This window comes from Papaver somniferum, chromosome 1 (genome assembly GCF_003573695.1).
Source record: "Papaver somniferum cultivar HN1 chromosome 1, ASM357369v1, whole genome shotgun sequence".
Classification (NCBI taxonomy): Eukaryota; Viridiplantae; Streptophyta; class Magnoliopsida; order Ranunculales; family Papaveraceae; genus Papaver; species Papaver somniferum.
Window position 1 is genome coordinate 244,932,817 of NC_039358.1, and position 25,717 is coordinate 244,958,533.

At 34.9% G+C, this 25,717-nt stretch overlaps 2 protein-coding genes across 3 annotated transcripts; one reads left to right on the forward strand and one right to left on the reverse strand.

Moving 5' to 3' along the window:
- Nucleotides 1–226: 226 nt before the first annotated feature.
- LOC113275575 (ankyrin repeat-containing protein NPR4-like) lies at nucleotides 227–2,949 on the reverse strand. The gene is made up of 5 exons (XM_026525113.1): nucleotides 2,649–2,949; nucleotides 1,533–1,679; nucleotides 1,361–1,438; nucleotides 930–1,078; nucleotides 227–817 (listed from the first exon to the last, which is right to left on the reverse strand). Exons 1-5 carry the CDS (start codon nucleotides 2,947–2,949, stop codon nucleotides 227–229), a joined length of 1,266 nt encoding a protein of 421 aa, XP_026380898.1.
- A 15,507-nt stretch (nucleotides 2,950–18,456) lies between these two features.
- Nucleotides 18,457–21,535, forward strand: LOC113323305 (ankyrin repeat-containing protein NPR4-like). 2 transcript variants are annotated; one of them, XM_026571598.1, is made up of 7 exons: nucleotides 18,457–18,653; nucleotides 18,837–19,328; nucleotides 19,417–19,563; nucleotides 19,673–19,750; nucleotides 19,891–20,318; nucleotides 20,435–20,872; nucleotides 20,971–21,377. In XM_026571598.1, the coding sequence occupies exons 1-7, from the start codon at nucleotides 18,551–18,553 to the stop codon at nucleotides 21,037–21,039; spliced, it is 1,755 nt and encodes a 584-aa protein (XP_026427383.1). In that variant the 5' UTR covers nucleotides 18,457–18,550; the 3' UTR covers nucleotides 21,040–21,377. The 2 variants fall into 2 exon arrangements, with proteins under 2 accessions (XP_026427383.1, XP_026427378.1); XM_026571593.1 differs by having other exon boundaries at nucleotides 20,435–21,535.
- The last annotated feature ends 4,182 nt before the right edge of the window (nucleotides 21,536–25,717 follow it).

Consider the following 25,717-nt stretch of genomic DNA (forward strand, 5'->3'; position numbering starts at 1 on the left):
TAGCGCCTAGGCGCCCAGGAAAAAAAATTGTTCATAGTTCGGCGCCTGGGCGACTTTTAACTCTAGGCGCCCTTAACATACTTCCAGACTATAAGATGAAATTTGAATTCGGAATTTCCATTCAATAAAAGAGAACAAAGCAAAAAGTACGAATAGTGTACAATGTTAAGAAAACATGGAAATGAAATTTGCTTCTTGATTCTTGTTTTAACCATAAATCTCCAAATTACATTTCTCTAAGAAAACAAAATCTCCAAGTTACCGCTGAAATGAAACCCAGAGAGTAACCACAACTACAAAAGGCAGCCTCACATATGACATAAGGAGCCCATGGATAACTATTTCCAAGCATCATTAGTGCTATGCTAAATGCAATTGTCACACTAACTACAGATACCCTAAGAAATACAAGGCTGAATTCCAGCCTTCGCGGCATTGTTTCCTCAAATTTTGCTTCTGCATTGTAACTCCCAACGAAGACGGTTAAAAACACTTGAATTACAAAAGTTGAAGAAAAGAGAGCTATAGCATCCACCACCATGAATGCAAGGAATGACTTCTTTCCCAAGAATATTGGCATTCCTTTGTTGGTTGCATTACTGTCACTGAAATTTCCACCAGGCACTGTGATTGCTGCCGCAAAAGCAACTGTAGCTACCAGAGCGGCCACTATTAGACATGATTCGGCTGTACGTAACATGTATGTTTCTGCATTTTTGACTAAATCTTTGTGCTCCCGAGTAAAAACCTCTTGTGGAGTTTCTCCTTGATCATTTTTCATTTTCGCTAAAGCAGGTGGTACCCTCTTCTCCACTTTCTTTACAAGGAAAAATGAACCCAGAAAATAATTAGAACACCTTTCATACCTCCTAGAGACTCTATAGACGCGTATAAGGAGTAAAAGCAGTAGTAAATTATAGAAAACGTGCCTTAAACCATTGAATCTCACTTTGCATTTGAAAAACAGGGCTACTAGGTAGACCACCTTTAATTTGAAAATAAGGCACAAATTTTGCAGCAACATGTAGGATATTACCGCCATTTGAATCCACCGTGCGAGTAGTTAAAATCCTCTCATCTGCATTCATGTGACCGTACAAGTAATCAAAGGTTTTTTCTTGTCTGTTCTCGATAGCTATTTGAAATATGTTTCTCCCCTCGTGAGGAAACCAAAGAAAAAATGATACATGTCTTTCTTGGTCATGTGCGAAATTTCTTCAAAAATTATATTAACCAATTCTGTCACCATAATAGAAGATCTCAATCTTTTAGTGCGATAAGCTGCAAACAAAATCAATGATGAAAACCCATTATGAGGCTTGATAATGTATGTTTTATGTGAAGATCGTTGAAGGCATACCTTGATATCCGGGGTCGAGAAAGAGTAGAACTTTCAGAAACGTAGGTTTCTTATCGATAAATTTGCATTGCTGAGTATCTACAAAAAATGTGGATATTCTTCATATTCATTTGCAAAATCAAATTAATATTAGGAAGCAATGAAAATTAGTCAGGTGGAGGATTTTATGTACCTAAATGGAAAGACAGTTTTCCATGTCGAACAGATGGCAGGCTGGAAATTGGACCCTTTTCTGCTAGAACGTCTAAAATAGTGTTGCCATCGTCCTCTCGTGCAGTTGCTAAACTTGGGTGCTCGCGGATTAGATTATAGGCCAATTCTGAAAACATCAAGCTCTTTTAAATTTTACTCAAGCCTGATGGCTCCGAATAGCCAACAAGCGATGTTTCAAAATTCCGTGCATAATGGTTTGAAATCCAACCTAATGCGTCAGTTTTCTTGTAAATGCCCATGACGGAATATTATACTGTAGTGAGCAGTAACACAGCTCATTAAGACTCCCTTATTATACAATCCGAAGATGTACTCGGAAATCAGTGATAGAGCGGGAAATCGTTGGCTAGGGGAAAAATATATACAACAAAATGGCATCAAGACAGTACCAAATGGAAGCCAAATGCCGCCCGAAATTCTTAAGCGTTTGTGCAATCACAAACCTAAATATCAATTTTATGATATTTTTAGAAATTTTGTGCTAAAATGAAAAATTAAAAATACAGTAGAAACTCTTTAAATTAATAGCCTTGGGACCAGAAAAATCTATTAATTTAGAGAGATTATTAATTTAGCGGGTTAAATTTTAGCTTGTGCAAGTCTAGTTGCAATCATCAAATGTTATTATTTTAAAAAAAATAATTAATTTAATGAATATTAATTTAAAGAATTTCTACTGTATATTTATTTTTTTTAAATGGAGGGAGTAGCATTTAAACCTATTACCAAGACGAGTTATAAAATTCATGTAAGATATTTTAAGAGTAAGATGAGTTGTAATAAAATTTACGTAAATATTTTAAGAGACGTCCTATAATAGTGATTTTCTAAAATCCAAGGAGGGACAAATGTATAAAAATCTTTAAAAAAAACGAAGGCTAAATAACTAATTTTGAGATTCTAGAGTCCCTGTGTGGCTCCGTGGTGAAATTACGTCATGAAGACATGATCATTGTTTTATTTTATTTTATGGAATTGTTTGATTGGGGTTCTCAACTTAATGATCAATCTATACAGACTTTCTTCTTAAGAGAAGAGGAGATTAATGTTAATAATTAAATGGACTTAAACTTACCGTATAAACCAGCACGAGTTGTACTGCATATGAGTTGAGCTCCCAAATGACCTTGAAAGTCACTTGTTTCTTCATCTTTCATCTCATCACAGAGGAATCTAATAATATCTTCATGCTCTTCCCTGACATGAATAGCAGCATTCAGTAGCGGATTCAACTCATTTTCATTACATATACGTGCTAAGTTTTTATCTTTTTGCACCATTGCTTTAACAGCTTCATCAAGCCCAGCAATAACAGCAAGATGAAATGCTGTATTACCATCGTAGCTGTCTTTCAACCCAAGTGCTTCTATGGACATGAGTTTGACCAGTTCCAGAATGAATTTTCTCCTGCACCAGCTGCAATATGCAATGCAGTCCTCCCACATACTGTGATCGGAACTTCCACTGAACTGGGATCATTATCTATGAAAACTCTTGCTGATTCCCAATCATTATTCATTGCAGCCTCTAATAAAAGTCGATATTGATCAAGGTTCCTGCCATATTCTGTATCAAGTTTCATAAAATTAGTCACTGCGTACATTTGCTTACATCGACCAGAGAGGAAACATTAATTAAGAGTGTGATTTATTCTGCAACTAATAAAGTCGTGGAATTTGAGATCGGAGTTAATAATAATTTTACCTGTTGTCTGATAACATTTGGCGTAATTAAAACTACGTTGCCTTATAGAAATACGAACTTCCTTCGCGAGCGCTCCGTCAGTGGTAATAAACCCCCTTGTTCCCATGATTTAGTCTGTGCTGCTGCTTTTATTAAATTTACGCACTAACTGCTTCCCCTGGAAGAGAACTTAGACGAAGAGAGGGAGAGAAAAACAAAGTTTGATCGATGAGGAAGAGAAATTCTTTGTAACCTGCTGGAATTAAATTGGTGATATTATAAAAACTCTAGAGCTAGAAGAGAGTTTATATATGATGATGATCATCATTAAACAAACATTAAGATAGTTCTTAGCTAATTCGTGATCTTCGTAATTTTTTGTACAAGTAGATAGTTTACAGTGACTAATTCTGTCAGTGGGGAGTATTATATGCATATTATTAGTCGTATAATGTTGATTTCAGCATTTGACTTAACATTTCTGATAATTCTTTACTGATAAAAATGGCAACTTGAGTTCATGAATATAGAATTTCATACTAACGATATGCTGGTCAAGCGGATCTTACCTCGTATGTTGTGCTGGGAGCCAAAGCTCGTGACCAACAAGTCAACCACTAAACATCAAGAATACTTCAACACTAAAGAGTCAAACAAGAAAGCATCCAATAATCCAAAAACCGCACTCTTTCTCTTCTCTGCCCCCTCCACCTGGAAAGAAAAGAAACCTCAAGAAAAAAAAACATTTGAATTTGTTTCGTTCTTTCTAATGTCAAAATTTAAAACGTCTCTAAACATGATCAGATGCACGAGGTGTTACTACATGAGAGGAGATACATATGCAAATGATTTCTTTCTCAATATGTTGATGGTCTAAATGACATTCTTGTCTTTAAAATTATTATGTCAGACACTAATAATATATCACCACAATGATATATTAGAGTGCTATCATCACAATGATATTAGAGTGTTTTTATCTTAACAATAATCATAATGTTATTGTGAGCATCAATTCGTCAAACCGTAAAGGTAAGGTATCATGGTAATGGTATTATTGTTAAGTTGTTTGGCAATTACCACAATTATTCAAATAATTTTTTGAACCACGACCATTATACTGTCAAGTGCTTATAATATTGTTATGCTTAAATATACTAGAACAACAATTACCCGCATGTGATTTGAGTTCACATGTTTAAGAAATATTGAAGGATATGATCTTTATTTGATCATAAATTATGTGAATCACTTTACGTTTTAACGAGTGTCTAATATCTTTTCTCTTCATTTGACGTTTTAACGAGTGTCTAATATCTTTTCTCTTTATTTTCTAAATTGAGTGCTAATTTTGGCTGCATTTAGATATAAAAATAAAGATCATGATTAAGTAAATGCTATATAATTTTTCATTGTATTTTATAAAACGCATAAAATAAAATTTACTTAAATTAACTCATTATCGAGTTGAGTAACCCATTATGGATATTTTTGATTTTCATAAATATTTTTTTTATCATGTTACTTTATATCCAAAACTTACTACAAGAAAACTAGGTTTTAGCAAATGTTTTTTACCAACCTCGTTTAGTGGAACTCTTGAGCAATAATTTATGGTAACTAAAAACAGCTCCGGTTGGCAGAAACCTCTGACCACCATTTTTCCAGCAACGAGAGTAAGTGAAACTCTTTAACAACAATAATTTAACAACCGAAATATTATATTAGTTGTTTTTAACCTCTAGTCACCAAGATCGGGTAACTAAAACGTACCTTGGAAGGTGAATATTTTTTGTCACTCGTCCTACCCACTGAAACAATTTGTTTGTAGACAGCTAACCAACCATCAAATTGGTGGCGTTGTTGGTAGCTTTCAGCCACGCTAGTTTGGAAATAAAAAAGCACAATAGAAGGTAAATACTTCAATCCACTAAGTGTAGCCACAAAGTCAATTTGTTGGTAAACACTTGTTCCAGCCAACCAGTTTGTTGGTGTGGTTAGTAGCTTTCAAAAACCATGATATGACGACTACTAAGGTTGATGTTTTATTAATCTTGCAAAAGATTTCTTCTTTTGTAAACAAAATTGGTATTGGTGAATTCATCACCAAAGCATCTAAGTGATCTAAATGTATCACCTTATTTGATTTTTTTTAAAGAAACAATTAAAATTACACCAAGAATATTAACTATAGATCGTTAGTGTTTTTAATTTGGAAAATTGAGATATTATCGATATTAGATTAAGAAATTAGATAAATTTGAGTAATTTTTATCCAAATATAAAATTCTTAGGAACTTACTAAGTCAACTCTGTAGAAGATATATTTTTCCATCTCTAAGATTCTTAAAGACTTACTAAATCGATTTCATATCATAAAAAGTTTATCCATCTCTAGAATACTTGGAAAACTTACTAAGTCGATATCATTATAGATTAATCCACTTCTAGAATTCTTAGAGACTTTCTAAGTCGATTCAATAAAATATTCATCCAACTCTAGAATTCTTTTGATCTTATTAAATTAGGTGTTTACGTAAATATGTCAGTTAAAATTATTTTGTAATTTTTGCGAGATTTGTGGAATACTTATTCAACTTGCATAGCAAATATTGAAAAAAAAACTACATTAAATTTGAACAGAGTGATAAAATTAATTAAGATATATTGTGAATGCAATGGAAAAACATAGTAATAGTAATTGGGGGCAATAAAAAATCGGAATCGGAAAATTTGGTGCAAAAAGCCTCACTTAAAAACATGTTTAGATCAACATACTCAGAGTACAACAAGTCTATTCCAAAAGAAAACAAACTTTCAAAATATTTTTTTTTTTATTTTAGATTTCCTTCGAATCATTGAATACATATTCTTATGTTATAGGACTTTAGAATTCTTTCGATCTAATTAGACATGCATGCTTAGAGATCTACATATGCCGATTTTAAGCGATTTTGATGGATAACGTGTGAAATTGAATGTGGTCGATAAAACCAATGACACCGAGTGAGATTAAACAAAGTCTATAAGTTAGCTTCAGATGAATCAATTAAATACTATGCATTAAGACATATTAAAGTTTGTAGTCAGGAGATTAATGTGAATCCCTAAGTATCCGATAAGACTAGGAGAGATCAGACAAAATATAGAATTAATAGATAAATTAATATACAACAAGATATTGTAACATGACCTCTATAACTCAAAATTTACACTATATAATGACAATTATTGAATATATTTCTCATTTTTCTGATTCATTCTTATATATATTCAGATTTATATAAAACCGAAGGTCAATAAAAATATATCCAAGATTATTATATAATCTATATAATACTCTTTAAACATCGAAAATTGATAATTAAATCGAGTGCACGAGTTCGTTTTAGTACACAAAAAAACACACAAACTTTTTGATTTTTGTTAAGCGGAGAGCAAAAAAGGATCCGATGAGTGCAAAAATCGGTGTCGTCTCATTAACTAGGCTCAACCCAATATTTATCTCTAACTTGGATTAAATTACCCTTACCAGCCACTCAAGTTTCTCACATGTTCGAATATAAACTAGAACTCTATCGTTATTCATCTTCTTCCGTGAGAGTCATGAACCCTAGAAGATTAATCTTGAAATTTGTGAAAACTTCATTTTCGTAGTAACCAAACAAACAAGATGATCATGAGAAGGAAAAATGTGGTTGTACTGCATCTTGTTGTAGATAGTCGTTTGGTAATGGAACCATGGGTTTGAAATAACTCCACATAATGGGCAGGAACAAGTTCAACGAAGCAGCTGGATAGCAATCATAACCTTCGATATTTCCATTTGGTAAAGAATTCCTTTATAATCAGAACTCTCGATCCAGACACATCATCGATGTTGTCTGCCAATTAAAAATTTCTAAAATATAATATATAATGATCCTGAGCCAATTCTCACATTTTCTAACATGTCCACCACTTTGATTCACGAAACTTTACAGAAGTAAGTGTATAAGGGAAGAATTCAATCGTCCGTTTGCAAAACTTGTTTCAAAGTAAGTCTACCATGCCGTAATAAATCCTGAAAACTTCTTTACAACGGCATAAAAAAATCATCGGACACTGTAATTAATCATTTTAGAAGCTATGGTTTTTCACTGTAATCAGTTTAGCAGTTCGGGTTTCTTTTTCTCATGAGAGAAGAAGACGATGAGATAAAAGAGGTTTTATTTTTACCATGTGTGATGGGTTTGTGTGATTATTGAGGATACTTTAGACCAAGTTAGAAAAATATACTGAGTTGATCCTAATTAACTCGGATTTTTGCATTTTTCGGATCACATTTTGCTCTCTCTTTAACAAAAGTCAATTTTTTACAATCCGTACCCGAGTCCTAAACAAAATCTCTATTGTCCTAAACTTGTTTTAATCCGCATGACAATCCTTATCCACCGTTCATAAATCTATACAAAACCCCTAGGGTTTTTTTTTTTCTCACACTTCACTTTCCATAATCCCTAACTCACAGCAGCCGCCTTGACTCTCTGCCACAGAATTCCTCTCTCTACAATCTATCCCTCTATTGTATATGCAAAAAATATCTCTGATTAACTGTCTCCACATCACTCTGTCTATGCCAGAGAACAAGGTAGTAATCTTTTCTTTTGGGGATTTGTTAATTGTTGATCGGTGGACTGAGATTTCAAATCTTATGATCATTGAAGGGTTGAAACTTAGTTTTTATTTCAAAATTGTCTGTGTTATCAAATACGGAAGCATTATTTTAGTATTGGAATAATGGGTTATTGAATTTGTTTTGATTGAATTATTTTAATGCTTAAAGATGAATAGGGTTTCGATTATATATCAAAATCTATGAGATGTTTGGTTTAGGGTACAGATTTGAATGTTTTGAATATTTTTTTTTAGATGCATTTACCCATGAAAGATTTGTCTTCATTAGATCGAGTTCTGATTGAGTTTATTTTGCTTCTATCAGATCAAATATTTTAGTTCCCTATTCTTTTCTCTACCTGGAAAATATGATGATTCGTAACTTGTTCTTGGGTTTGATTTTTATCTCATCAAGTTCCTATTAATCATTTCTGTTTGTTAGACAAACATTGAGGTTATGATGTTAATACCTGATTTGTTCTATTTTGTTGATAAGCTTTTCTAGATTCATAAGATTGGTGCAATTGAATGTGTAATTATCATCTTTGATTTGATGTCAGTGCTGCACTTATTTTGCTTATGTTGTTTTATTAATTCGTTGCTTGATTTTATCAATTGATGAAACCATTAGCCGGTCTAATTAGTTTAAAGTAGTTTTAAGTATCGGTATGTGATTGTTGTTTGGTTATTGAGTCTGTTCTCAAGGTTATGTCCATTATAGTAATTTAGTCTTGTTTTTATATAAGTTTGATTTTGTTCTTCCTGTCTCTGATTTTTAGAGAAACCCAATTTCACATTTAAGTTATGGATCTGAGTTTTGCTCATTCCTCTTAAAATTTGATATTTCAACTTTGATATAGTAGTACAAGTTTACAAGTATGGAAGAAATTGGAAATATATAGATGTTTGACCATTCAGTTAACAAATCTGAAAATAAGTTTGATCTCAATTCTGGTTTTAGACAATAACACAAAAACCTTCTTCTTGTTGGTATGTCGTTAATATTTTTGAGATTTTGCAAGAAGAATTTGGAAAATAAAATGCTTGTTTGTTGTTATTGTAGGTTGATTTCAGCACTTAGTGATGTTAGAATCCATTTTCATGAATTCCATCTTCCACGAAATTTATAAAATGGATAGAAACAGAAAACTGCATCTTCTTAAGGACTAACAGTGGGATTGTTTCACAGATGTTAACATTAACTTCTACAAGTCCTCTCAATATATGAAAGTGGTATGTGTCACTCTTGCTCTCAAATTAAAATAGAGCAATAATCAGATTTGGATTTCCAATGAGATCCATAATACCTTCCTACTTGCTACGATAGTGTGACAAATTTGAATCACTTTAATGTGTGGTTTCCTTAATACACAAAAAATAAATCAATCAAGAAATTGTACCTTGCTGTAGAGAAAGTGGAGTATAACATGGTCACTTAATGTATCTTTGACATTTATTCTAATATTAAACCTCTAAAGAAAAGACTCGGATATTTGAATATGATTTGTTCTTTTATATTTGTGTCTTTCTCTCGGATGTTACTTGCTTTTTCTGTATATTTTTCTAGGTACTAAGATTTGAGAACCAAAGTTTGTGATGGAAATTATGTTGACTGGACTGTCTGAGTTTTGTGGTTTCGCATGGCTTTCCCAATTTTCAAAAGTTTCTACTTCTAATCCATGCCACTTGGTCTGGATGCATGAAAACATACGACAGCAAGGCCATGACACTGAATTTGTGAGATTATGATGCGCAGTCGTCATCTTGAAAACCTTGACTTCATGACTGTTGTGAAAATTGTTGGGAATAACAATTAAAATTGACCAAACAACTAAATAATATAAGAGGCTCTTATCTGATTTTTGTGTCTTCTTCTTAGTCATCTGTTGGTGTCTTGAACATCCTGATAAACACCATAGAAAGAAGAAACTTGTAATGGTGGATTGAGGCGCATGTTCAACATGCTGTCCTTAAGACAAGAATGCCCTGCTACACTCCAAAAAGGATGATGCTATAGCCCTACTGGACATCTGCCTCCAAGATACAACAATCTCAATAAAGTTTGAAGAGCATACTCAAACCTTATTCTATCTAGAACTTGGCAGCGGAAAACACATGAAACGTATTTAAACCCTCGTTTCAAAAACATAGAAGAAGAAGAAGAAGAAGTTTTTTCTATATATCTCGGCAATAAAAAGAGGTTCTTCATATATAAAACCCTAACCCAAATCCAAAAAATATATGGTAAACTTATCCCGTAAAAAACTAAGAGATAAATTTGGAAGGTGTTTTTTATTTTTGGAAAAACCGTTTTATTGGTAATTTTTATTCACATAAAACTGTATTTTTTTTCCAACAATCCCCCACATGAATAAAAATACGATAAAACACGGAAAACAAGAAATATCACGAATAGGCATAGGTGTCCATAAGGTCTTGAACCTTTGCTTAGTGAGAGGTTACCTGAACTACTTATTAGCCAGTGTCCATAAGGTCTTGAACTGTCTAACATTTGGTGTAACTCGCGATAACAACCACACATGATATCTCCAAGGTTGCTGCCAAGCTCCGCCGTTGTGTCCATTTTGGCCCTGGACGTCTTGTTTCTCAGAATGCTCTAGAGAATTAGCTCATATTCTCATAGGAAGCGACCCACTTCCTCATTTAGATAGGTGAGTTCCATCAAGAGTATTCACTGCTACACCCCACTTCAATCTTAAATTGAAACTATGGAACTCATTAAGACTTATTAAAAGTCATCCTTCACATGCAGTGACACTATCACATCTACACCATAGGGAAGGGACAAAGAATATAATTCTCTGATAGTGTTTACCTTTACCCGCCATAAATTAGTTGTCTCATTCGAAACCTAGATCTTGGGATCTCCAGTCAGCAAGATTGAGTATCCTTCATGGAAAGTTTATTTTATATGAGCTTAAGTCCCATTCCCCCTCGATGTATAATTACGAACTATCTCTTTAGAAAATCCTTTCGTCAAAGGACCACTAATTTTTCTGTTGACTTCCCTAAGTCTGTGAGGTTCTCTTTTGACTTTACATGTCTACTGAGACCTGTTTTTGACTTCACGAACCAACTAAAATTACTTCATTAAAGAGTATAGTTGTCTTATCGAATTAGCCTTCTCCGAGTATGTCTAGACTTTGTCATTGCTCATTTACTTTAAACTCACATAGTCAATTGAGTTTCTGCAATGATGGCCACAGGCTTCGGTCACAGAGAAATATCTTCTAAGAAGCATCTTAGTAATCATTCGTCTTCCTCTTATGCTTGAATTAAAGCACACGAACTTTGATTTCTTCAATATACAAGTTCATCTTGTCTGTTTTAAGGACTTCCTTAGACAGACACTCCTTAAGAGGATACACACATAGGCTAAGATTTATCCATAGCCTCAAACAACAACGTCTCTTAAGGTCAGTACAATATGTATTACATACACAATTTAAGATGTACCTCAAGTATCACAAATATCTAATCAGATCATCCCAGTAATTCTCTTGAGGTACAAGGGTATTTGTATACACCTGATATACTGCACATTTACAACACACATTAAATGCCTCGAGTTTGACAAAGACCATTTCCTTCAGAATAACTTCTGGTTCCCTTCGATCCTTTAGATCAAATCAACCAATTGGTCTTTCAGTCAAGTCGTAAATATCACATATTTGATAGGTGGTTGTAAAGCATATTAAAAAAAAATACATGTACTATTCAGTAGTACATTTTTTACATCTTCCTCAAGATTAAGGTTAGTGCAATATATATCACATATTTGAAATTAAATATGTACCTCATGTATTCCAAGCTCTGATCCTTTAGTCAGAGCATCCCTGTGATTTCCCAGGTTAAACGCGGACATGCAAATCTGTTTTACAACACATACTAAACGCATTAGACAGAAACTATATCCTCAACATTTCTTTTGGTTACCTACTGATCCTTTAGACCACTTCAACCGCATAATAGTTTCCTGTCAAATCTTAAACAACACCGATTTGTTAGTAGATATAAAACAGTTATATGTTTGTCACATCGCAAGATTTCATCACATCACAAAATATCATAATAGAGACATGTGGTACGATAAGTATCTAGGTTTATACATATATGTATAGTATGGTTATATCAGATACATTTCATAATTTCCAAACCTTGCAGTTTGTCCCATATCTGATTAACCATTATGGATACTTTCTAAACATCTACTTATGTATCATTACCTAAATCAAGTGTTCCTTTTGGGAACAAAAAGGTGCACTAGCCTATAGATGCATAAACAACCCCAACTGGCCAAAACGCCTTACCCGTATATGTATGACTATGGCCGAAGGTCCCTCACATTTTAGTAATTGCCTTAAAATTACTTAAGATTATTATTTAAGATTAGCTCTTGCCTTCGGTAAGTTCAAAATGGCAACTAATCCAGTAAATCAACAAGATAAACCGACCCTCATCTCCTAAAATATCATGATAAAGGTGACAATCTAAATAGCTTCTCAATGACAATCACATAGACGAACTATCTTAGGACTGTCTACCATAATTCATCATTCTTATCCCAAGATGAGAATTACACAACTTCAAAATAAAAAGTGCAACCAAAAGCATCTTTCTAGATGGGGTTGGTACCTGAAGTGAATTCCACTTTACCTCTGCATGATTACTGAACCAAATTGCATAGTACTTACTAGTGCCATCACGCATGCTTTTGTTGATGGACAATACTTTGATCCGCATAATCCAATGTTCCAGTTCCTCATGCATCGCCTCATCTTTTCATATAGATTTTTCACCTGACTTTAACTAGCTCACTGCCGCAGGATATAGAGCCATATACACAGATACGTAAATCACCTCGTATCAGTGGCTGTTCAAAGTGGGTTTTATACAAGTCCCAGAATTCATTGCTGACTTGTGGAAGAGTTAACAACGAATAACCCTTGGTATCTGTGTGCATGTCAAGCACAATCACGTCTAACCGTGATAGCCCCAATGCATCCATGTCGATCAGATTCTTAATCCTGCTCGGCGTACCACTAGCAATATTTACACGGGTCTTTACCATCGCCACCTGCTCCTCAACCTTCATATGTTTTGCGAACAGTTTTGCAGCACGACACCCTTTTGTCAACGGCCGTAAGCCCCTGAGAAGCTCCAATGCTCTTAGTGCAGATGTACTAATAACAAGAACTGCAGGATTTCCTGCATCAATTTTTCCCTCTGAAATCTTACCTTCACAGAGCTCTGCTTTCCATGACTTTCCAAAAGCCACCTTCATATGTGTAGAGAATCAGCATCTCGCTTTAGGTCTTCAGGTGACTTCACAATGCACGAACCATTAGAGGATTGTTTTCAATTGAGAAATAAGCTAAGTTGCTGAGAAGCAAGAAGATTGGAAGAAGCAATAACTTTTGATTCTTTCTTTGTTTTGGTTCCACTGATTTCATTGTCTTTCTTCTTCTTCTTTGTTTTGACTCATCGTTGCCTTTCCACAATGAGGAACACTGGGGCTCCATTTGACCTCTGATTGTCTTGGATGTAAGACTCCAAAAGATCGTTCAAAACATTATGCTATATCCAATTAGAACTCTTAATACTTCTGTCTGGCAAGACTTTATACAGACATGTAAACTCTTCCAATTCAGTTTCAGAGAAATAATCACCTCTTCCATCAACTATTCCTTCGTTCCTTATTGCAGTTGAATGACTCTAGGTTCTGTACCTGATGTTATGGAAGATTTCTCGGATAAGAACTGGGGGCCTCATGGAGTAACACCATTAGAATTCATATAAGGAACAATCCGCTTCACAGGGATCCCTGGATGGGAGTTTGAATCCCATGGATACTTGTTACGGAACTGTGGGGGTGCTGGATGAAGGGAATGAGCATACCCCAAAAGGGTATCCCTTGGTACCACTGAGGACATACTAAACTGTTATGATGACTATCATAATCACCAGTTACCTCCGACAAGTGACGGGGAGCTCTAGGATTTCTATCTGTTTCGGAAGCTTCATCTAATGCATAACCGTGCACGTAGGAATGAGCTACGACCTTCAGCAACCAACTGATTCATAGCACAGATTCCCGTCACTGCCAAACAACAGTTTCCTCCTTTCTTCGCTGCTAACAGCCAACAAGCCCTTTAGCTCGAACTTATACTACCAGACCTTCACTGCCATTAATCATCCCATCGCAACTCCATCAACTGCCACTTCTAATGATTGCCAACACCTACTGATGCAGTGACGGGAACAGCTGGAATAGCTGCAGATATATTCCCGAATATGTTGTCCCTGTCATAGATCAACTGAACAATGGAGTCTGGATATGCAACGTTGAATAAGTCTTCAGGAAGGCTAAAGAGTCTCCTAATTCGCTTATCACTTTTGAAGTCAGGTGACACACGTCCAGATTTCCGCGGCTGGATCACTGACCAATAGTTTATAAGATACAAGTGGTTTAAGTTGTACACAATAAATTAAGATAAGCACATGCAAAAGTATGACACCAACTTACAAGAGGAAGAAGCTAATTTATAAGTAGTTAATAATCAATATCTATAAAACACCATGTCCCGTATATTTCAGGATATAAAAGACACCCCACTTAAGCCATTAATAAAGCACATATTAACCGGCTACAGTTTCATCACGATCACAGTAGTAAAGTGAAAAAATAGTCACTGTAAGAAATTGATATAACCCAATTTTGCGAGAGTTACTTATACCCAAATTTGATTTTTCTTAATTGTTATTTTAAGATTAGTCTTGTCTTAAGTTTGTTGGGAATAACAATTAAAATTGACCAAACAACTAAATAATATAAGAGGCACTTATCTGATTTTTGTGTCTTCTCCTTAGTCATCTGTTGGTGTCTTGAACATCCTGATAAACACCATAGAAAGAAGAAACTTGTAATGGTAGATTGAGGCGCATGTTCAACATGTTGTCCTTAAGACAAGAATGCCCTGCTACACTCCAAAAAGGATGATGTTATAGCCCTACTGGACATCTGCCTCCAAGATACAACAATCTCAATAAAGTTTGAAGAGCATACTCAAACCTTATTCTATCTAGAACTTGGCAGCGGAAAACACATGAAACGTATTTAAACCCTCGTTTCAAAAACATAGAAGAAGAAGAAGAAGTTTTTTCTATATATCTCGGCAATAAAAAGAGGTTCTTCATATATAAAACCCTAACCCAAATCCAAAAAATATATGGTAAACTTATCCCGTAAAAAACTAAGAGATAAATTTGGAAGGTATTTTTTATTTTTGGAAAAACCTTTTTATTGGTAATTTTTATTCACATAAAACTGTATTTTTTTCCAACAAAAATTACTTCTACGGACCCTTCAAAGAAAAGCGAGTTTGGATGCCTTACTGTATCTCGATTTCCTTCTCTTACTTCTACTGGTTGCCTGGTAGGTGTTAGCACAATAGAAAAGATTGAAACTTGGCTGAAGTAATGTTTTTTTCTGCTTGTTGCAACTTTAAATCATCTAAAATCAATCTGAATAACAGGTGTTGCAACTATCTTATCGAAAAGTTCGATGATAATTGATACCTGGAACAGGAAGTTATTCCTGCAAACATGTTGATCTTTTCGACCATTCTGATTATGGTTAATCTGCGTACGGCTATTGTCGCTGAAACCGCTAACATTTGTAGAAGTAGTGTATTCTTTTGTTGCTTTATCTGGAAAATGTGTTTTGTAAGTGTATTCCAAGCGGTATTTGTGATCTTTCATTTGACATAAATAACTTTTTAAAATAATGTAAAGTTGTAAAACTAGTTAGATGTTCTCAGGGGTTATCCTCCAACTCATGGTTGTAATGAACTGATACAATTGCATAAATATGTGGTTTGTGTGGCGGCTCCAATGAAGAAAGTTGAATCAGCATCCAAGAGTGCTCGTCAAGCAGTGAAAAAACGTGTGTGCAACAAAGCCAAGAAATCTGAGATGAACACGGTACTCACTTCTCTAATTTACTGCTAACTCCTTACAATTTTGGTTACATTTTTCAGTATTAATTTGGTTGAAATTACATTAGATTTGATTCTTAATTTTTAGTTCATTAATGTTCAACTAGCTCCAAAGCTCTTATTACATTTTGTTTCAGTTCAGAGAGATAAGATGTATTATCAGCACAACAATCGCAAGCATGAGTTATTATGTTGCCAATGATGGTACCTAGAACCTCCATGATAAATTAACCAAAGCGAAATACGACTGAATTAAACAAATACAAAGGTAAAGGTCAAGAATGAATGGATTCCATTAGTGTGATAAAAAGAGGACGACAATGAAAACAATGCATGTGATGTAGGACAGTATAATGTTGGTGGTGAAAATAAAAAGCCAAGACGTACAGCAAGTGGGTAATAATTTGTCCTTTTTGACTTAATGAGCAATAATGCATTGGACTAGAACAGTATGTTTATATGAATTATTGTACCTTCGGTGTTGATATCTCATCACCTGTTCACACTCCTAAGTCTAAAACTAGAAGACTACAGGACTTACAAACAAGGTAGTAACAAAAAGTTCTTCTTCTCGACCCATCGCCTCACCTAGCGCCCAGGAAAAAAAATTTGTTCATATTATAAGATGAAATTTGAATTCGGAATTGCCATTCAATAACAGAGAACGAAGCAAAAAGTACCAATAGGGTTAAGAAAACATGGAAATGAAATTTGCTTATTGATTCTTGTTTTAACCATAAATCTCCAAATTAAATTTCTCAAAGAAAACAAAATCTCCAAGTTACCGCTGAAACGAAACCAGAGAGTAACCGCAGCTACAAAAAGAAGCCCCACATATGACATAAGGAGCCCGTGGATAACTATTTCCAAGCATCATTAGTGCTATGCTAAATGCAATTGTCACACTAACTACAGATACCCTAAGAAATACAAGGCCGAATTCCAGCCTTCGCGGCATTATTTCCTCAAATTTTGCTTCTGCATTATAACTCCCAACGAAGACGGTTAAAAACACTTGAATTACAAAAGTTGAAGAAAAGAGAGCTATAGCATCCACCACCATGAATGCAAGGAATGACTTCTTTCCCAAGAATATTGGCATTTCTTTGTTGGTTGCATTACTGTCACTGAAATTTCCACCAGGCAACTGTAGCTACCAGAGCGGCCACTATTAGACATGATTCGGCTGTACGTAACATGTATGTTTCTGCGTTTTTGACTAAATCTTTGTGCTCCCGAGTAAAAACCTCTTGTGGAGTTTCTCCTTGATCATTTTTCATTTTCGCTAAAGCAGGTGGTACCCTCTTCTCCACTTTCTTTACAAGGAAAAATGAACCCAGAAAATAATTAGAACACCTTTCATACCTCCTAGAGACTCTATAGACGCGTATAAGGAGTAAAAGCAGTAGTAAATTATAGAAAACGTGCCTTAAACCATTGAATCTCACTTTGCATTTGAAAAACAGGGCTACTACGTAGACCACCTTTAATTTGAAAATAAGGCACAAATTTTTCAGCAACATGTAGGATATTACCGCCATTTGAATCCACTGTGCGAGTAGTTAAAATCCTCTCATCCAAGTAATCAAAGGTTTTTTCTAGTCTGTTCTCGATAGCTATTTGAAATATGTTTCCCCCCTCGTGAGGAAACCAAAGCTGATCCAGATACCAAAGCTGAGGAAACCAAGGCTGATACGTTGAAATGCACTTCTTTAGAATTTCGATTGCACCTTTTTCTGCCGCAGTTTTTAGGAAATTAGATCCGAAGAAAAAATGATACATGTCTTTTTTAGTCATGTGCGAAATTTCTTCAAAAATTATATTAACCAATTATGTCACCGTGATAGAAGATCTCAATCTTTTAGTGCGATAAGCTGCAAACAAAATCAATGTATGTTTTATGTGAAGATCGATGGAGGCATACCTTGATATCCGGGGTCGAGCAAGAGTAGAACTTTGAGAAACGTAGGTGCCTTATCGATAAAAAGTCAAACTAAACAAACAAAGAAACAAACTAGAATTTAGAAAGTAAATTCTAAATAAAGGAAGTAACCTAGAACTAGTAAAAATAATTTCTAATAAGAAAGAAATAGAGGAGTTACGGGTAGGATGTCCTACATAGCACCCCTTCTTTGAAATAGAAAAGTATGAGTAGGAAACAGAGGAGTGATGAGTAGGGTACTGGTCTTGCAACTTGGGAGGTGGGGCACTCTTTTTGACGACTAGGGTCCTGGTCTTGCAACTTGGGAGTTGGGGCACCCTTTTTGATGGCTTTGGATCGTCTGTTATTCTCTATCCCTTTATTCCACCCATTCCCTAATAGCCACGTATCTCCTGTATAAGTACCACGTTTAACTAAGTTGGACGTGAAGATACTTGACTAATCTGCCGCCCTTTTTGACTCTTCACTAAGTAGTTGGCAGATGGGTTTTGTTTACTCTCCAACTTGGAATATTCTTCATGGTACAGGTAGTATCATATAAATAAGCTCTCTTCGAGCTCTGATTTTAATTATTCCAGAGTTTTCAGATAACAAAGAACTTCTTCATCGATCAAGTAAAAAAAAAAGTTGTCTCCTTCTCTTTCTCCAAGAAAAATTAGTAGCAGCAAAGACTAAATCATGGGGGTTTTGGCCACCATGGGAGGCTTTGTAAAGAGAGTTCGTGTTTCTGCTGTAGAGAAACTAGGTCGTTTCAGTTACTCCTTCTGTTATAAGACTACAGGTAAAATTATTTACTCCGATCTCAACTTCCACTGAACTTAATCATGATATTTCAATTTAAGTCAGGATCTTTAAAACCTCTTAATACATAGATTTCTCTGATCTCTTAATCTTTTCTCTCTGGTCTTGTCTATGGAAGAAACTAGATCGTCCACGGCAACTAACTTTTTGAAACTTTTTACAGGATTTGGCATGTACCACGAATCATATCGACCTTTATTAGAGGCTGCAATGAATAATGATTGGCAATCAGCAAGAGTTTTCATAGATAATGATCCCGGTTCAGTTAAAGCTTCGATCACAGTATGTGGAAGGACTGCATTGCATATTGCAGCTGGTTCAGCACACTCAGAATTCGTTTTAAATCTAATCGAAATTATGCCCATAGAAGCACTTGAGTTGAAAGACAGGTATGATGGTAATACAGCTCTTCATCTTGCTGTAATTGCTGGGCTTGAAGACGCTGTTAAAGTAATGGTGAAAAAACATAAAAAATTAATACGTATATGTAACAATGAGGGGTTGAATCCGCTACTCAATGCTGCTATATATGTCAGTCGGAAGAATGAAGAAATTATTAGATTCCTCTGTGATGAGATGCAAGATGAACCAACTATCTTTCAAGGTCATTCGGGAGCTCATCTCATATGCAGCATAACTCATGCTGCTTTATACGGTAATTTTAATTATAAATTTATCTATATACATATTCTTCTTAATCCTACTCTTAGGATTATATTTGATCTCAAAAATTAATATTTCAGAATTGGCAACTACTCTAATCGACCGACACCCAAGCTTAGCAACTGCCCAAGAGGACGATGGCAACAGTACTGCGCTATATGCTATTGCAGAAAAGGATCTTTCAATTCCAACCGCCTATGCAAAATCGATACTATCATTCCTAACATGTATAATTACATCTCTGAAATCATATTTTACTTTCAGGGAGACTTTAATTATGTCTTCTTTCATTCGGTTTTAGAAGTGAATAATAACATAATCTCCTCTCTTTTGTAGATTATGGCCTTTGCGAAATCACTAAGAAGCCATCCATATTTCTCAAAGTGCTATTCTTCTTCGACCACAATTCTAGAGGTATGTCATCCTCTTACTTGATCAAGCTTAATTTAGCTCTTCTTCCATGCATGGTCTGGCCATTAGTTTTTTTTATTAAAGAAATACTACATTTTAAACCCCTAAGAATGGTAAACCAAGTTTTGATGATTTGCTTGCAGGTTTTCACGCTCGCCAACTGCAATCCATTGTTGTCCTGGAATTGGTAGAGTTGATTTTTAAACAATTTAAAAAAATGAACGGGGAAGATAAGTATCAATTTTTCTTCGGCTCCAATTTCATAAAAACTGCGGTAAAAAATGGTTCAATCGACATTGTAAGAATGTGCATTTCAACTTACCCGGATCAACTTTGGATTCCTCAAGAGCGGAGAAACATCTTTGAAATAGCGGTCAAGAACAGACAGGAAAAAATCTTCGATTACTTGTACGAACACATGAACGCAGATGAGAAGATTTTAACTACTCGCACAGTAGAATCAAACGGTGGTAATATCCTACATGTTGCTGCCAAAATTGCACCTCCTTCTCGGCTAAATATTTATTCCAGCCCTGTTGCTCAAATCCAAAGTGAGATTATTTGGTTTAAGGTGCGTTTTCTATAATTTACCACTATTTTTTTTTTTACTCTTTATAATAAGTCTAGCAAGTAAAATATATACCAAGTGTTTCTAATTGTAATCTTGGTTTTTTTTTTCTTGTAAAGAAAGTGAAGAATAGGGTACCACGTGCTTTACGAAATATGAGAAATAATGCTGATGAAATTCCTCGAGAGGTTTTTACTCGGGAACACAAAGATTTAGTGAAAAAAGCCGAGGCATACATGATACGTACTGCCGAATCATGTCAGGTAGTGGCCGCTCTGGTAGCTACGGTTGCATTTGCGGCAGCAATTACACTACCTGGTGGAACTTTCAGTGACGTTACTGATGCAACTAAGACGGGAAAGCCTGTACTTTTGCAAAAGCAGTCATTCCTTGTATTCATGGTGGCAGATGCTCTAGCTCTGTTTTCTTCAACCACAGCAATTCTTCTGTTCTTATCCATCTATATTGGGAATCATACTGAAAGGAATTTTCAGCTAGCATTGCCAAGAACGCTTAAGAGAGGTCTTAGAAGTCTCATCCTATCGGTATTGAGTGTGGTAATTGCATTTAGCATGGCACTTTCAATGATACTTGAGGACAGATATAGATGGGCTCCATATCTGATGTTTGCGGTTGCCGCTTTTACTTTTTACAGATCTTTAAATTGTCCGTTGAAATTGATTTTCGAATTGGACGGCATCGAGAAACCACTCTATTGGACTGACATCAAGAGATCACCAACCATTAGGGCGTTATCAGATCCCTCTCCAGTTCCGTGGAGGCTTGCCGTTTATTGGGAAGATTGTTTGAGATTTTTATCATCGATACAATTCAGATATTCTCATATTTATGGAGAAGGTAACGCAGTGGCTGATTTGTTGGGTAAATGCGGAGCTATTACATGGTCTCAGTGGTGGAATGAGCCACCATATTTTATCGGGAATAGGGTCAAATGTCCAAATATTCTTAAAACATGGTTCAAATGGACGAGTAAAAATTAATATGGGTGAAATGGACGCCAAAAAAATAGCAAGAATGAAACTGGATTCATCCTGGCTTAAACTTAAAAAATAGTGAGGATGAAACTGGACGCATCCTGATGTAAATTAAAAATAAGAAAAAATATTTGAAAATGGGCAGGATGATATTGTTTACATCCTGGCTATTTTTACAATTTTGTTCATTTAAACAGTATCAAATCTTACATGTTTTTTTCGTCCAGGAATTGTTGATTTTGGTCTTTTTAACCAATTTTGTGATATTTTATCCGAACAGCTTTGGGTAGTGACAAATCGAATCTGTCTTCTTATCGATTCAAATAATTTGTAGCATGTTATCCTTTGTTCTTTTGCACTCTATATTCACTTTATCTTCTTAAATAATTTGTAGCATGTTATCCTTTGTTCTTTTTCACTCTATCTTTTTCACTTTATCTTCTTCTACTGAGGTGTGGCCTAGCCCCTCTTTCTTTTTTCTTTGTTATTTATTAATAAAATTTGCTTAAGAAAGAAAAGGAGATCACCAACCTTATGCACCACTTCCTATGCAAAATGTTTGATCAATCTGGAGCATCTGGTTGATGTTTAAATTAGAAGTTTAGGAGTCGCAGGCATCTTAGTGTTTCCAAGTTAATTAAGTAGGCATGTTTTTCAAGAAAGTAGTAGAAGGCCGGGTAAATTCCACGTATATAGTTTATCTTTCCAGATATTTTTTTACAGGTATTTTTGTTCTTTAATGATTCAATTTATTAGTCAAAATCCGACTCATTTGAATATACTACGTCTAATTTAAAAATTGCCTTAGGGTTACGACCCATTGCCAAAGAAAATTATATCCACATAGCCAAATAATTTTAATCAATAGAAATATTTCTTTTTTTCCATTCTTTTGTCTTTTTTTCTATAATTCACAGCAACACGTTATCAACACGACTCTGTAATAAAGCTATCATCCCCGCTGAGATATATCCGGATGAAATGTATATCATCCCCGCTAAACCGTAACATACACTTAAAGCACTTGAATTGAACTCCATTATTGTTACGTAATAAGACTACACCACTTATTAAGTCTTTCAAGACTCGATGTCCAAAAAATAGTGGTTTCCCTCCTATTAGCTTAAGGAATATACACTAGTTGTTGAACTAGTTCCTTATAATATGACTACGATGATTGGATCATCGTGCGAAGCGCTGCTCAAATTTTGTTTCCAAGATGGAACAAACATTAAAAGTCACAAAAGTTCTATATATACCGAGAGCTAGTCACACCTTGTTAAATTCCAAAGAAACCCATGCAAGTGGATATCATATGAAACTCCCAGTTGTAAGAATGTAATTGGTTGCATCTTTTATAACCTTTAATGAATGTGGAAGGAACCATATTCATAGAAAAATTTATGAGTCAATTTGGTGAAATGTAAATCACTAGTATTTGGATTATTAAATCCATATTGACCCCGACAATGAACTATTGCATATTGACTCATAGAAATTTTGGCATAACCATAAATCCACTTTGGTTGTGATATGATGATCGTTTTGAAAGGGCTCATACATACATCACTTTACTTGAGTGAACAAGACAACGAGAAAAAGATTGACAGAATGCTAAGTGACAACATATCTCTCAGCCCCCCCTTCCCATTGTGCTTTTAAGTAAGGAAGCATATCACTCATTTTACAAAGTCTTCAGTAAAACAGGATCGAGACCGTCCTAAGATGCAAATGGAAAACAATCCATCCATATTACAAAGAAAACAAGGTGATATTTAGAAAAACATCCATGGAGAATGCGGACCATTAAAATGACTTATGGCTCTGGTGGATATTTTGACATTTTGGATTAGTTATAGTCTCCAAGAAATTTTGGGTTTTGAAAACTACTAGAAAATATTATACATGTAAGGACTCACCACCCCTTGTTAATGCTAGCGAGTGTACATCAAAAGGACTTGATAGTTATTGCATGTTTAATAGGATCAATGCGGAGCATCCTATACCTCATGGTCTCACAAAGTATATCATCAAAGGTTACAGATGATGTCTAAGACATGGTTATGTGTACCAACCTGCCTTTAACTGCTTGGTGGATATGCAATATTAAACGCATGTCCACTTATTCACTTTAGACCCGCTATTGGTCAACCATTCTTTGCGTCCAGTTGGTAACTGGATATAAGCCTGACATTTGTGTTATTACACATTTTTTTGGTTGCACCATATATGTGTTATTACGAGTCCACATCATATTATCACTAGTGGAAGATAGAAGTTTCGCGACCGTCAAAGCAAGAAATAGATACGAGTTAAATGACTTGATTTGGCGGTCGGGGAAAGGGTAGGTGTGTGAGTGTGTTTTTCATCTATGACGTATCTATGCGGGTCGCTGAAAAACTTATATCAACGACCAATGTTAACAGTCAATACATTATGACTAAACCAATCGTTAGTTGATATAGATTCTAATATTAAAAAAACACATTCAGACTGGCCGAATGAATCTGTTTGGCCTGACTGAATCTGACTAAATATCATATGGAACTCAAATGACTAAATATCATATGAAAATTAAATCAAACTCAAATGAGAATTCAAATGACTCAAACTCAATTAATATCAAATTCAACGATTACTCATAAATTGAAAATGACATTTCCATTGATCATTCATTGCATTCTTTACACAATCTATAATTGAATCCAATTTACACTTACATTCAAAATCATATAAAAAAAAAGGATTCAAATTAGAATTGAATCCAGTTTACATTTACATTCAAAATCATATAAAAAAAGGGATTCAAATTCTGAATTCACACCAATATAAGTCCTAATAAGTTCAAGGTTTCTTAAAGACAAGAGAAACTAGCCTTAGTAAGTTCAAAGTGTCTTAAAGAAAAGTGCAAAATGATAAACTTCCTCGTGTTGAACTAACCCCACACACTTGATACACCTGCGTTAAAATGAACTAACCTTAAACTTCGTAATGGTGCACCGGCAGCAAAAAAATTTACGCAAAAAAGGATTCAGTTGGCAGTTAAGTTTGAAATTTACAGGAAAATCTTGTATGTTTTTCATTCTGAATATAAAAACACATTTTCTTTCATGGTATCAGTCCGTTTTCGATCCTCGAACTAATTTCCAGAAAGTTCTTTTCCGCAATTACATGTCATCTCTCAGAAATTCTTATTTCCGCAACTAAGAATTGCTACGATCCAAATTAGAAGACTTTATAAAAAAATCTGTCTCTCATAGATACGTCTATTCTGATAAATAATCTGTCTTCCACAAATAAATTTATCTTGTTCTTGTTCCATCTTATGATAAATCAAGGTGAACAGGAACCAAATAATAATTCGATCTTATAATACCGAATGCAGCTTAAAATATTAGTCACCTCATAATAAATTAACTTTATGGTGATAGAAGAAGTTATTGCGAAACCACAAAGTCAGAGACGAAGAAATTTGTGATTTCTTGTATCTTACCTATGGGAGATAAATGTCGAGAAAATCTTAGAGAAGATTAAACTCAAACACGATAGTAATGGTAAGATCAGGAAACACAACTACGAAATAAAATAGTTGGACCTAGATTCACGAATCCCAAGTGAAGTCCTTACGTCGTTAACCCTCGAATGGTTTCCAAAGAAGAGAAAACCTGGGTTAAACGATAATCGACTCTAGTATACAACTAGTTGATAAGCATGTAAATGCTACATTTTTTGCTCATATTTATATTAGCTAGGACCCGATATTTTGGCTAACAACACTATTTTAGTGCTTTTGTAGAAAGTACAAGTGAATTCGATCATCCAACGAATAAACAACAATATATGAGACTTAATGGTGTTTGCTACGGCAATGATGAAATTGGGTTGGCCTGGTATTTCCATGTATCAGCAACCACAATGATGAAATAGGGTTGGCCTGGTATTTCCATGTATCAACAACCACAATGATGAAATGGGGTTGGTCTGTTATTTCCATGTATCAGCAATAACAATGATAAAATATGGTTGGCTTGTTATTTCCATATATCAACAACCATATAGATGGTCTGGTATCTCCATATATATCAGCAGCATAGAATTATTTCACAGCCGAGGTACAAACACAGCAAAGGAATGTCAAAGGAATATTAGTGGGGCAGGTTGATAGACGCATTTATGTGTCTAAAATGTCTCTATTGTATGTATTTTTAGTGCTCAATTTTGTATTTATTGTGTTCTTTTATGTCTTTGTAGGAATTTTTAGAGAAATAAGCCCTTGCGGCGAAATGGGCTCAAAAAGCAGTGTTTTACACCCTGGAGAAAATTACGAAAGGCACCCCAGAAATGCACCGGAAGCGTCCCAGAAATGTCCCGGAGGAACCCAGAAAAATTACTATTTCCACCCCAATT